Source organism: Plodia interpunctella, chromosome 22, assembly GCF_027563975.2.
Source record: "Plodia interpunctella isolate USDA-ARS_2022_Savannah chromosome 22, ilPloInte3.2, whole genome shotgun sequence".
In the NCBI taxonomy this organism is placed as follows: Eukaryota; Metazoa; Arthropoda; class Insecta; order Lepidoptera; family Pyralidae; genus Plodia; species Plodia interpunctella.
In genome coordinates this window covers 5,615,776-5,631,160 of record NC_071315.1, presented here as the reverse complement: position 1 = coordinate 5,631,160, position 15,385 = coordinate 5,615,776, and the positions used below count along the sequence as shown (strand labels likewise).

The following is a 15,385-nucleotide window of genomic DNA, read 5'->3' as shown; positions in this document are numbered from 1 at the left end:
TATAATTTGCTCTCGAAAAATTCACTGCGTATTTCAAACACCAACATTTAATTTATTATTAATTGTTAGTTATAAAATAATTTCTTACTTATTAACTATGTAGTTAGATTGATGGTATCTCTTAAAATTACTTTATTTTGTTGCGGCGATATTCCCGATTTTATGCGACATTAGAACGTTTAAGAAACGACTCTATAACTTCTTGAAGGGTCGGCAACCTCACCCCACACGAGATACGAGAACATTACATTCTGTGGAGGACCCTTTTAAGTAACTAGGTACATAAAAAAACAATGCTCGAGAAATCGCAATTATTTAAACAAAGTTGGACCTTTATTTTTACAAAGGCGATGTCAACAATACGTTACAAAAGTTACCAGAGTTTATTTAACCGTATTTTTATAATGATACACTGACTTTAAGAAACGTAACAGTTAACTTACGAGAGCGAACAACGTAATGAACTCTTACAACCCTTTTAAAAGCCTGTGAAATAATATTTGCCGTTAACCTTATCACAAGCACAATAAGGTCCAATTTCGAGTAGCAATATATAAACCATTGCCGTATAAAGGTTTAATTAATTCCAAAAGGGTTTCTTTTTAATTTTAATTGAAAGATGGGACTTTAAAATCCAATTTTCCTTTAAATAGTACTTCATTTTTTTAACCATTTTCTGAAAAATGTATGGCTCCATTTTTCAAATTATCTTTTTTTTAAAACTCGAATGTTACATGTTACTTAATTAATTTTAGTTTACTTCGTAAGATGTGTAAATATATAAGTTTAAGATTTGAATTAATAAATATATTTCTCTGTGATACCATTCGTATTTTTTATGTATTTAAATATTTACACAAAAGGAATGGTAAAACGGTAGTAAATAAAACAAAAAGTTCGAGTTTTCGAAGATTTACTTATTTAATAAATAACCAACTTAGTTACAAAAGCATTATGTTTTTTTTTTCTTTTTTCATATATTTTTTTATATAAAATACCCTTTTAACTCAAGTGTTTATTGCCAGTAGTAATAATTGAGTGATTTAAACAACATATCTATTTAAAAATATGATCCCATATGGGGTCCACGATACTTATAAAAAGGACTAGTTATAAAACCATTGGTTTATAGATTTTATAAAACCATTTTAGCAAGTTATGCTTGCATTTTTTAAAGAAACTTTACGAAAATAAAGTTTATTATTTCTTTTTGTTTATGGTGCCTATTTTGTTCAAGACTATTTTTTTATTATGTACCTATTTGCAGATTAAAAAGTCACTTGAAAAAACTATTTTAAATTTTGTTTGGATATCAAGAACATAAACTATTGCAATACACGTACCTATACTGGCAAAATAATTAGATACCATTAAGGACCAGTTAATTATAACATGATACCGAATATTTTTTGTATGTGTCATGTATTATCTCGAGCAATCAAGTCCTGTAAATGCATATAAAATATGATAAGAAAGAAAATTATTTTCGAGTGTGACCTTATAGCCGTCAAGAGCGAAGCGAAAAAGAGGATTATGATTTTTCCCCTTCGTCAAAATGTGCAAAAAAAAATAGGCTCCATAAACACACATATTACATTCTTATCATCATACTTTTGGGGTAAAAGTCGAGACCATAGTAATCGCAACGAAAAATTAAATCTTGAATTAAGACAGTCATTTACAAAATAGAACTAGGAAGACGTGTTTTGTTATTCTTTTTTAATTGAATTGACATTTTAACACTTTCGTTAACATCTGTTAACGAAAGTGTTAAAATATGAATTCAATTAGTTCGTAGAAACATTTTGCGAAAAAGACGTTATGGGCTCAGTCGTATAATGCCCATTTTTCGCAAAATGTTTCTTAGTCATATAATGTATCTTTTTCCTAATGTCGCCTTCGCAAAATATCGAAACAGGAATTAGAATAAAGTTTACGACTTTTAAAGAAAAATAATTTATTGCTAATTTTAAATCATAGATTTTGTTCTACGTTAGGACGTTACGAGAAAAATACATTTTATGACTGAGAAACATGTTTGCAGAAAGAGACATTTTGCAACTAAAACAAAGGTCTTCATCATAAAAGTATGATGTAATTCTGTTAGCAAAAGCGAAAAAGTTTTTTATTATTATTATTATCTTGATACATTTATATATAAGGATCCATATATCATAGCTCTTTCTAACAAACGAGAATCTTTGCACATATTCCTAGCATATTTTTTTTCACAAAACCAAAAGTTGACAACTTTCAAAATATTTTAAGTTATATACATTGGAAGCAGTATACATACGTCATAACACTTCTCCACTTCGTCTCGTATTCAACACATAAGTTAGATGTGACACTTTTATTTTCAAACAAATTGATAATACTACGTCCAAACAGAGCAAACGAACGAAAGCGAAAATATTTCTGTCTCATTTAAGACTGGTGTAATCTTACAACGAAAGGAGACCAAGATGGCCGCTGAATATCCTTCGTGTGATTTCGATGGCTCTATGTACACATAGAAGAAGTAGAAGCGACGCGCGTCACTATAGCATTACGATGTAGAACTATAGTTTATTTTGCTCGGATGATTTCTACGAGCGTTTAAACAGCCGCTGCGAAAAATTATAATTTTTAAAATTTTAACAAAGATATGAATCTATTTTTCTCATATTTTATAAAATAATTAATCTGTACTGGGGTGATTTTATTAATGTTATATTTTGGAAAAGACTCCTTCCCCGAGAAAATTAACGGGCATTAATGATAGTGATGTCGCGGCGGTTTAAACGTTCGTTGAAATAACTCGGAAAATAAACGCGACGCGACACGAGGAGACGTGTTTTTTACCAAGTCAGCCTACTGCAACCTGCTATAGGTGTATTGAATAGTTCTATCTCATGTGGCTACGCTAACCGCGTATATAGTTTTCTTTGCCTTTGACGATTATTTGCTCAATTTCAACCTAAGCAAGTAAGTTACCATACAAGAAAATTTGGAAACAAATTCAAAATCTGATAATATCGTCAAAAATAAAAGTACCTTCAATTTATTTAAAATATTTAAATAACGATTGAACTCGGACGTACAGAGATTTTATAACAAGTTTAACAATCTCAAGGGCCACAATTAACTTTCACAATATATTTTTTATTGAATACAGTCAACAGCACATCGACTCGGTCGAATTCATTGCAAATTCTACTCTATTACAACGGCATAAAAATCCAGGCAGGGCAACAAGAGATGCGCGACCGGCTGCAATGATTTACATTGAAGTCTTTATTTTATATGCTACATAAAATGTATTCAGAAATCTGGTTCAGAAAATCAAGTTGACCTCAGATTGTATATATATTCCGGCTTAACCCCGAAGTGGAGCTAAAACTAGGTTTAGCCAAGATAATAAAGACTAAACCTAGATCTAGCCAACTGAGACACCTAGATCTAGGCGGCTAAAAATACGTGTAGTTGTATTTCGGGGTTTCGCTGTAACATATATATTAAATTTAATAATTATTGCCATTTCGCAAAGCTCACAAAATTTTTCACTCATGATAAAAAAAAAATATTTTAAATCCTTCAATTAGCCCTTTTACACAATTTACACCTAAGCTTTTAATATCATATCGCACAAACATACATTAAAGTTAAATTTTACAGTTTTTAAATCGAAAACAACGTAGTAATAGCTCATGTAACATGTTCCATACAATCGATTAATTTATGTAAGCGCACTTTTCAAGTAAAATTCTGTAATGTTGGATTGTTTTTTTGCCATTCTCAATTCCATTATACGTCTGCTCACATTATCGTTGTCTCACTCCCACACTTGATTCTCATTGGGCTAAGGAGCGGATATTTAGACTACTGAACAAAATGGAATTTGAAATCAATGTTTTTCATCAATTTATTTTTGAGATCTCACTTTTAAATATATTTATCATAATTCATGTAAATCAAAAAAGAAAATAATCTTGAAAGTCATTACCTAAAGTAATTTTTCTAAAGAAGTGAACTCTAATATCTCAAAATAAAATGTAATTTTGAAAAAAAAAAAACAGATAAAAGCGCGGCCCAACTGTTCCGTCGCGCTGCACTCCGTCAACGGAACAACGTAGTATTGTTTGCCACAACTGCAGTGCAGCGACGTATATCAACGTAACATAGCCACGTATACAGCCAGATGGAAATGAAGCGGTGAAGGCCCCTTAAGATATTTTTATGAAACTTTATTTTAAATATCTATAAAAGCTGATTTAAATGGAAACCGAACATTAAGATCCTCATACTAAGCGGGATGCACATAAATGAACACTTACACCACACTGCTCCCACCAGTTACGACGGCGTTAATGGAAAATGAGCTTTAAGGCGTCCTAAGTAGACACACTTTAAATTGACAACAAATTAGCGAACTGTTGAAATCGTCTTGCCAACGTAAAGTATGTCTACAGAGAACGCATTAAAGCTAATTTTCAATTAACGACATCGTACCTGATGGAAGCGGTGCGGTAAGTTTTTTTTTTTATATCATAATGGGCAAACGTATATGCGGTATGCAAGCAAACACATTACCCTCCAACTTTAAGATGAATTTTCTTGTTGTCAGTGACTTTTCATTATAAGTGGATAATAATACAACGTTCCACGAGAAACGTTACCTTATGGAGGGCAGTCGCTTAATACGTATTATGCGCCTCCTTACAAGTCCTCAGCCGCGTCTGTCAGTCTGTCTGTTCGCGATAAACTCAAAAACTATTGTACTGGATTTTGGTGTATAATTTATTACGTTTTACACAAGCGAAGCCGGGATAGTCCGCTAGTGTATAATAAAAATGAGCAAGTAAAATTAAGTCTTAAGGCTTACCCGCATAACGTAAATTTTCTCGTGAAATGTCATATATGTTTAACTTTGCACAATGATTTGTAGTGAAACTGTACATTACAACAAAAAGACATCAATTTAATCGGGTTTCTTAAAACGGTGGTGTTATAACTACAATTTAACACTTGCACCTCGATTAAATACATTTATGAACACAAAAGAACACGATGTTACGACATTTTTGTGATGTATAATTACTTAATTGGGCTAAATACCAATCACGAATATGATTCTTGGAAATTTTGAGATACTTAAATATTAATTTAAAATGCATGACAGGCTAAGATTGGAAAAAAAGATGTCGCTTATTTTGTGACCTAAAATAGCCCATTGAATAACCGTTTAAAACGGCTGTAAAATAATAATTTTATATACATTTAGAATTTATTAAGTTTTTTCATATTGTAGGCAAGATTCTTACCTCAGGTAGTTTTAAGGTCGTTATGTCGAAGAAATAAGGTTCAAAATCAATACGGAAAATGATTATATTTTATTTAAATCAGCCTAAACAGATTACCAGATTATTAACACAGCCCAAAGTTAAATTTAGAACACGATATGAGAGGACGGTCACACGGTGAAATAGTCAAGATTTTTTTTAAACTTAATGTTATTTTTATAGTCCGTTTCTAAAACGCACAGAAAATCAAGTATCTACTCACGATTTCATGATCGATAAACCTATAGGAATAAATATAGTACATTATGATACAAACTTGCAAATGTTGGTCATATTACGCGAAAGGTCAGATTTTCGCGCGAGGTAAAGCCGAGCGCTATGATAAGTCGGAGTATCAAACGCTTGTGTCGCACAACTTTTTCAACACACCTTCAAATAAAACAAAAGCGTTGTAAAGTTTCGACCAAATGTATTGAAAAATTAATTAAGCCTTAATAACCGTTATTCTACTACTTTAGATACGGAGAGATAAATGTTAGTGACATAGTACATAAAATAAATAAATTGGTTTATTTTCGAATATATATATATATATATATATATATATATATATATATATATATCTAGCATATAAAAATTAGCATAATAAATGCAACAACTTAGCATTTATTTTGTTCGACAAGTATGATACGTATCAAGGAATTTTAACGTCATAAGATCATCACTACATGTTTACGTATTCTGAGAAACATTCGGAAATAAAGAACCAGCTTTCAAAAAAACTTATATTATCTAAAATGGAAACTGTATTGATTAAGCCGCGAGGCATAACGTTCAAATTATGAGCCTTTTAGAAGAATTTGTCACATAACTTTTTAACCTTACATTTCAACAATGTTTCATAAGTTTCAAACCTACATTCAATAAATAGTATTCATTAGCGAGTACACTCACTAAAGTTAAAATATTAAGTCTGTACCTAAATGTCAATAACCGAAATTACCTTCGCCATTTACGCGGACTATAGTACAACACAATGTTGCCCTAAAAAAATTTACTTTGTGTGACCGTCCTAATAAAAAAATTACCTTCCGCTATAGTATTTCGCTTGATAAGCCTCGTAATACTTTATCCTTACCAGTCAGGCGTCCGTTGATATGCTTTCTTCGGTCGTATCTTTTAGTTCTACTTCTTTTGGCTCTTCTGTTTTTACATCTTCTTTAATCTCGGACGGTTTCGAGTCAGTTGATATTGAGCTGGACGTTAGACTGTTGGGTTGTGAGGATTCTTTGCTCTGTGGCTCTTGGGAACTGCGATTTTCAGTCTGTGGCTTCTCTTTTGAATCTGCGAACGAGATTGGTACGTGTATAAAACAGTACAATGCGATACAAACTTGTAAACGCCATTGTATACGTACGAAGCGGGATTTTTGCGTGACGCGAAGCGAAGCGCGATAGATAAAAAAGAGTAATTAATGACCAAAGCACGCGTGTGGTATATAACTGTTTTCAACACACTTGAAGTAGACAAGCGTGAAAGAAAAATATTTTTGCGTTGAAATGATGGGAAATTCCACCTCGTATGTAATGCCCGACATTTTCCCAAATATATTATAATGTAATAAATGTAATATCAATTCGGAAACCCCTATCTACATTCCAACATAAAATATTACGATTATGTGTGAATGAATAAAACTGCAGTCTGTCAAGAAAATGATTTTTTTTGCCATTCCAATACCAAATATAATGGTCAATTGGTTGATTAACACCCAGTTAATCATGTAACAATATAACTAGATGTTGCCCGGGGCTTCGCTCCCGTGGGAATTTTACGATAAAATATAGCCTATAACAATCTAATGATGAAATAATTTTTGAAATCGGTTCGGTAGTTATTACCCGAGATTACCCGCCTCAAACATACAAACTCACAAACGCTTACCTTTTTATAATAATAGTGTAGATAATCATAACTCGTATATTTTCTTCACTTTCTTGACAGATTTTCATTTTCTTGAATTTTACGTGAGATTTTGTCTGATATTGTCACAATCGTACGACTATTGAGATGTTTTAAAAAATACCTAGTTAATATACTACATACTGAGGACTAGTACGGAAATGTGGAAATGCACATCCCAGTAGCTGGCACACTTGCATACTAGTTACCGTCACATCACTATATACTTGCAATGTCAATTCATCGTTACTTAAATTATTTTGTACAAATGTTGAAATTCTGTTCTTTTTTTTTTATCGTAACACGTTGCACTGGACAACAGTAGCTAATGACAGTCACATGCCAGTGATTTTTACTTGCATGTGTGTCTCCACCCTAATCCTAACTACAAATAACTATAGGCTAATGAGTCCTCACTCGCGGGGTACAGAGGCGGGGGGGTAGACGACAAATTCAATTTCAAACATAGCATTACATATGTAAGTTCATTATATTTATAACAACATAGCCACGTAATCATACGCATCTTGTCAGACATTGCAATTGACGAGAGAGAGAGAGAGAGAGAGAGATAGACAAAAATTTGTTCAAAGACAGACAAAGACTGCTCCCTCCCCTGTCGCTATTCCCCCGCAACCCCGTCAACACGCAGGCGAAAACTCTACTAACAAGTCTACCTACAAAGCTACATTAACTCTGGACCTGGCAGGAAAGTGAAAAACAAGGCTATTGCCGTTTCATCTTCACACACATACCGTCTTCATCAACGGTCACGTCAGATGCCTTTAGGCGACGAATGAAATCTGACACCAGTGTTAGCAATTAACACACTCTAAATGTTAGATTTTTCAGTGCGGCAGTTGAATTGCCAATAATCGTTGTCTACGCCACACGTAGACAGAGAAATCTGCATACTTGTCATATATTTTATTTCACTCACATACAAGAGAAACGCGTTTAAGTAACGGGACAGAATGCTAATATTTTATCCCACATCGTGTTATTTACAATGGCAGCCTACCGCAACACGACCAATTGATAGAATAGTTATATCTCATGTGGATACGCTTCTATTGCTGTGTCAATTGCTTGTTTTTTAAACCGTAGATGTGACTTCACCAACACAGGTCCAGAGCCAATTTGACCGTAACAAATACACAAATCAAAATTACTAACAAAAAATCATAAACGTAAAACTTAAAAGGAACTTCTCCTAGAACTGAAATGATAATCTTCTCATCGATAAAGCGCTAGAGGTCTATGTGTTCATGCGAGATTTGATCCACGCTTGCAGCGACAGCCGTGCCCATAGTAGCTCTTGTGGAAGGAAGGAAAAGGATTAGGTCAAATATGTTGTGAAGGTGAGTAAGGGAATAAATGATCTCTCTCTCATCGCATGTTCCATTCATAATCGGCTGTGACACCTCGGATACGTAAAAAAAGTTATATTTACAATGTCGCAATAATTAGAGCGCTCCGTATAAGACAATGACTTCACACTCTGGCTGTTGATGAAGACAACGAAACTTGTTGCGGACAATATAATGTTTGATTTTTAATTAAAAACAATAAAATAAAATAAAATAAATATTTTAGGACAAATCACACAGATTGAGCTAGCCCCAAAGTAAGCTCGAGACTTGTGTTATGGGATACTAACTCAACGATTTTATATTTTATAACAAATACATACATAGATAAATGTCCAAGACCGAGGCCAATCAGAAAAAGATCATTTTCCATCATGACCCGACCGGGGATCGAACCCGTCCCGGGTTCAGAGGCAAGCACTTTTACCACTGCGACACCGAAGTCTTCACGAGATATAGTTAACTTACTGTCATGTGTAATCATAATAGAATCGATGAATCTCACGCCACCCGCATGTCAGAGACATCACAATATAATGTTTAGCGTATCTATTTACGAATATTATTTTAATAACATATTTCTGTCTTTCAAAGGCCTCTATTTTGAAATATTGAACTTAAAATACAAGTTGTATTAAAAAAAAACCCGACTTTCAATATTCATTTCGCTACAACTTCTGAACGGCTGAACTGATTTTCATGAGACATGGCTAAGAGCACTCGGGATAAAATTATCTATGACACCAAAAAAAAAAAACTAAACGAATATCGGTTCATCCGTTTGGGTATCCGTATCTGTCTATACACAAACAGACACGTTAAACTTATAACACCCCTCTTTTTGCGTCGGGGGTTAAAAATACTACTCACCGGCGCCGTGTGTGGTCGGCCAGGGCTTTCTAACGAACATATTCTCGACAATCCTATCAATATTGTCCTTTTCAGAGGAATTCGCTGGCCTGAAACGAAAATAAAACTATTATTAAAAAAATAATAAAGTTAAAGTACCTCGATAGAACATGAAATAACAATACATATTGTATAATATTAGTAAAAATGTATTTGCCCAAGAACCCTTCCTCGCCTGGGGCCTTAGGATCATAACTCAAATTATACCTTATAGCTATGACAATAAAGTTGCAGGCTCCACACTGTCTGTATTCACAGATGCCGTTGCGAATAAACAAACATTGCGTATTTTTTAAGAATACATTTATTTACCGTAAGGAAAAACGGTTTGGGCGAAGAACGTCAGAAATGCAAAATGTCAGTAACCCATAATGCCAGGTGTTGCATAATGACAGATTGGCGTAAATACAGATTCCCATAATGACAGATTCACAGGTTGACAGGTCAATCTCGAATTAAAATGATAATAAGGATTGTAAATAAGAATAAAAATGATAATAAAAAATTCTTTGTTTGCCTGTAGAAACCAACATTAATTTAAAAAGTTGGTATTAATATTATATATATATAATAATGACGACCTCGGTGGCGCAATGGTAAAGTGCTTGCCTCTAAAACCGAGAGGTCCCGGGTTCGATCCCCGGTCGGGTCATGATAGAAAATGATCTTTTCCTGATTGGCCCGGGTCTTGAATGTTTATCTATATATGTATTTGTTATAAAATATAGTATCGTTGAGTTAGTGTCACATAACACAAGTCTCGAACTTACTTTGGGACTAGCTCAATCTGTGTGATTTGTCCTAATATATTTATTATTAACAAAATTCTTTGTCAGGATAAATCAACATACATTTTTAAAAACTGAAATCGACAGTTAAAACGGGGAATGATGGCGTCCTTTTAAAAAATACATAATACAAATATTACTTAAGTCCTATAATGCGTAAGTAACTCTAGCCTTTACATTAAAATCTGTCATTTTACTCATCTGTCATATCGCAAATCTATCATTTTGTTAATCTGTCTTTTTACTATTCTGACCATTTGTGACAAATTACTAATACCTGAGGATTTGTAAATCTGTCATATTTGCATTCTGACGTTCTTGGCGCAAACCGTGGAAAACTCGATAGAACTCAATAGAACTCGAATTGACAAAGCATTTTAGGCCTTATAAATAATATTTATAAAGCTCACCTATCATTGTGTGATCTCACAATTGGAATCAGCAGTAAGGCGCATGGCTTAAGTGTACGCGAGTCCAATAAACAAAGCATTTAAAACCTTATGCCTATAACAATAAAGCTCACATATCTTTGCTTATAGAGACCACCGTTTTAGTTCTGTGCACATATTCAAGTTTTAAATAAAAGTTAAAGTAAAGTAAATGACAAATCATTTTATACCTTATGACCGTAACAATAAAGCTCACCTATCATTGTGCTGTAGCATATAAGTCTATAGAACTCCAACAGACAAAGCATTACGAACCATATGCCTATAACAATAAAGCTCACCTACCATCGTGCTGTAGTATGTAACTCTATCGTGCTGTAGTACGTAACTCTATAGAACTCCAACAGATAAAGCATTATGAACCTCATGCCTATAACAATAAAGCTCACCTATCATTGTGCGGCCTCACTATGGGTATGGCCGCAGTTGGGCGTCTCTGAGCGCGAGGCAACTGTTCCTGTTCCGCACAACTGTAGTATGTAACTCCGCCCGCTTGTGTCGCCTGTTTAAATTATATTTTTTATTTATTTATTCATTATCATACACGATAATAGATGTAAGAATAAATCCTTTTTGCTTAAGGTTTGTTTTTGTTGATGACATGACAGAACTTCATGTCAGTGAATGAACAGTGATAGGTGATATTATCCTTTTGATTTAGATTTAGATTAAAATATGAGAAATAATAGCTGCTGTTTCTCTTTCAGAGCTACGCAATTTACTTTTATTTCTTCCTCTTTTAAGTAAAACATTATATAAATATAATTAATTATGATTTTAATAAAAATCCATACACATTTCCACGTAATGGTCTAAATTACTAAATTTGATGTTAAAAAAATAAGGGAAATATTTTTTTAACATCAAATTTAGTAATCTCCCAAATAGATGTTGGAAGTTTTAGAATATATATTTAATACTATGTAGCAAAATGAATCTTGAATAAATTGTATGTAGTAAACAAAGAGGAAACAAAGCAGTATGGTGTCTGCCTAATTGCTCTTTCTTGTAGCAAAAAAGTGACGATACGCGAGGCGGAAGGTAGACGTGTGGGGTACGCGGCTCCCTTGGCGAATACTCACGTAATTATGGTGCGGGTAGACCTGCGGGTGAGGATAAGGGGCGGCGGGCTGCGGGAACATGGGGTTGCACAGCACGCCTGTGTTGCCAGTCTGCGAAGGCGGCTGCGGGGGACAAACACGAGTTGAAGTTTTAATCACAACTAGCTGATATTAAAAATGTATTGTTTCTGACATGCAAACTTGCAACTCCTATTTCTGTTCTATGGAGGGTGGGTAGAAATTAAATAAAAATACCTACCTATGCCAATAATGAAAAATTTTATCAAAATCAGTTCAACCATTTAGCTGCAAAAGCGTTACAGACTTTCGAATATATTATAGTTGCATAGATGGAATGATATTTCATTCCCCATTTATTATATTATATTCCTGTTCTATTCCTTTTCTCGGGACCTACTGAATATACATATAAAATTTAACCAAAATCTGACCGATTTTGCTGTCACAACTAAAACTGTGACACAGAAAATATTAGATACAAATTATACCTAATCACTACATCGACGGGATATAAGATTTAAACGACGTGTGGTTCCCGCCCTAGAAAATGACCCATAATATACTCTAATGGGTGCTGTAACTTTAAAATTTATTTCTTAAGCGGAAAATCTACAAAAACATATAATAATAGGGTAGTTGACAAGGTCCGATAATTGTAAAAAATATGTATAATCTAGGTAAAATTGATATATTTAGGATCATTATGATAATTCATAGACTATAACAATGCAGCTGGATAAAAGATAATTTAAACTTTGTTGGCAAGTCAATTTTCAAAAAGTATGAAATTATAAAAACAAACTCGACCATCGTAACAAACAAAAATTTTGTAACAACTTTTATTAAAGAAGTCATCACCATAAACGTAATATTTAATGTAGCTGACGAACAAACATATCTTTCTTCGCGACAATTTTAGCACGTTGTGACGTCACTTGTTCGTGTCGTTTAGTATATTGTCATATTTTTGAAAGCGTTTTCATTATCACAGTAATATTTTCACTGGTGTTTCTAATAAATATATGCAGGGACCGGACCGCTATCCCTTTCACAGGTTTTGAAGGGGTTTTTGGAATGGATTTACTTTCGAAAGCCGTTCGTTGCTGTAACCCGTTCAACTTGCTTTGATAAGCGCTATATCAACGCCTACAAAACCCTTTCTTTGAGGTAAGTCATACGAAGGGGTTACCCGTTCAGATAGCAGGCTAATTTATGCTTTAAGCTCAGGCCATACGGTCTTAATTTGAATAAATTGCAATGCACAACAAATACCTACTAAGCGCGTGCGGTAAAGCGGTGCGTTATTATTTACACGATTCAATGTATCGTTTCGTGTCTTTTAGGCTCTTCACACACGGAGCTGTGATGAAAACTACACCCCTCTCCCCCCGCAGGCATTTAAGGGGAAAGTCGAACAGGATAAGCGCTATAACGAACGGGTTACCCCTTCGAAAGAGTTAGCCATATCATATGGGAAATCCTTTGAAAGGGTTAGCCTCACCATATGGGATAGTCATTGGATTGGATTAGCCATTGAACAGGTAAGACAAGAATATGGGAAAGCTTTTCAAAGGATTAAGCAAACGAACGGCGTGTCCGGTCCCTGAATATAAGGGCCTTCCAATATTTACCAATTAAAAAATTTGTCAACTAGCCTATTACCTGCATATACTGCGCCGGCAACATTGCTGGAGGAGCATAACCTTGAGCTGGTTGTAACTGACCTGAAAATTATGTTTCATTATAATACTTACACGTATAAGTCACTTATAAGTCTTACTGTGTTTCTTGTATTAATTTTGATTTCTTATTTTCGTGCAAGTTATTACAAACAAACGAACGAACGAACGAGGAAACTGGTTATAGCTTCTTAAAATTTAAAAAAGCAGTTGCACAACGAACTGAATACTTCTACGCATTTGTTTATTTAAATAATTTGTTATCATTAGGTAGTTAGGTATTTATTTATATATATTTTTTTCCATTTATATTCTTCTTTTGTTTGCATGTACTTATCTATACTATATAGGATTATACACAGAAAATGCTGTGTATAATCCTATATAGGATATCAGGATGGAAATAATTGATGCAAGTTTATTTGTGTAAAATGTCATGTTCTGATTTCTGTGATTGTACCTTATTTACTGAAATAAAAATACTAAAAATAAAATAAAAGTTAGGTATATATTTTGTTTGTAATATCTTGTATTGCACAACGAATAGATCCCCTTCCCCCTCGGATCTCGTACAGTGCGGACGTGTTTTTGGTTGTCTCAAATTTAATTCGATTTTTCTTATATATTAAAAATTATCTACGGAAACAGTGAGCTTAAAAAGATCGAGTACTAGGAGCACAGCAAGACGAAGAGGCACCTAACGAAGCGAGAACGAGACATACGCGCGAGAAGAAGATAAGTATACAACGCACACGCACGCGCACACTGCCACACTGCTACGCCACGCCCACTGACCAATAACGTACCAGCCCGCTAGTTGCTAACTCGCGCAGGCCACACCCCACACTTGCGCTTACGCAGGCCACGCCTTCTTACATTCGCTTCGCCGTCAGCTCATTTAGGCCTAGAACATTGCATTGCAATGTCCGTCCAGCGCTCTCCGCCGCCGCTCGCATTGGAAACTCTACCAATCCCGAACAAACCAAGCACCGTCCACTACAACTCGGACTCTGCCCTTAATGCACCAATACCTTCACAAACAGATGACCTTTACTTTAATATAACCAAACGCCACAAGCGTTCATTTGAGGATTATACAGACGACAAAATAATGTCTTCCTCCGAGATTACAACTTTATTTGTTGCCAAATTTGAAGCACTAAGCAACAACATGAGTACAATCATGAACCAAAACCAAGACATTCAAAAAACAGTGGCGAATATGTCATTAAAACAAGAAGAACTGCTATCTAAAATCAATACTCTTGAACACGAGAATAGTATGTATAAAAATAAGATATTTACTCTGGAAAGCAGAATCGATGCGTTAGAAAGACACAGCCAAAACGCCACTTTCGAAATTCGTAATGTACCCAAGCTCAAGGACGAAACTAAAGAATTGTTAATCAAGCAAATCAAAGCTATCTCGAACAAGGTTTGCATGGAAAGACCGATATCAGAGTCGGAGATTAACAATATATACAGGACAAAATCGGAGACCGTCGTGGTGACACTCACATCAACACTGCAAAAAGAGTCCCTGATATCGAATTGCAAAAAATACAATAGGGCACAAAGGCAGCAAAATGAGCCTACACTCAACACGGAGCAGCTTAACCTCCCCGGACCACGTCGCACAATATACATCTCGGAGTCCCTAACAGCCAGAAACAGATACCTATACTATCTAGCTAGAGAAGGTGTGAAGAATAAAAAACTAGCAGCGTCCTGGACAGCGTTCGGGACTGTTTACGTTAAAAAAGAAGAGGAAGGAAAACCAACTCCTATCAAGCAGGAATCTGATCTACAAGCTATGCTGTGACTAGTCCTTAATGCCCCTGTATTCCTTTTAATACAATTCTTG

The 15,385-nt window shown here is 34.5% G+C and overlaps 1 protein-coding gene across 5 annotated transcripts in view; it reads right to left on the bottom strand.

Moving 5' to 3' along the window:
* Positions 1 to 896: 896 nt before the first annotated feature.
* Positions 897 to 15,385, bottom strand: part of LOC128679879 (protein CASC3-like) — a 35,901-nt gene continuing 21,412 nt past the window's right edge. For all 5 annotated transcript variants that reach the window (XM_053762363.2, XM_053762365.2, XM_053762366.2 and 2 more), the window contains 5 exons: positions 13,505 to 13,566; positions 11,843 to 11,944; positions 11,150 to 11,262; positions 9,485 to 9,573; positions 897 to 6,626 (listed from right to left, as the gene is read on the bottom strand). In XM_053762363.2, coding sequence (XP_053618338.1) covers positions 6,424 to 6,626; positions 9,485 to 9,573; positions 11,150 to 11,262; positions 11,843 to 11,944; positions 13,505 to 13,566 — 569 coding nt within the window. In that variant the 3' untranslated portion in view covers positions 897 to 6,423. The remainder of the gene's footprint in view (positions 6,627 to 9,484; positions 9,574 to 11,149; positions 11,263 to 11,842; positions 11,945 to 13,504; positions 13,567 to 15,385) is intronic.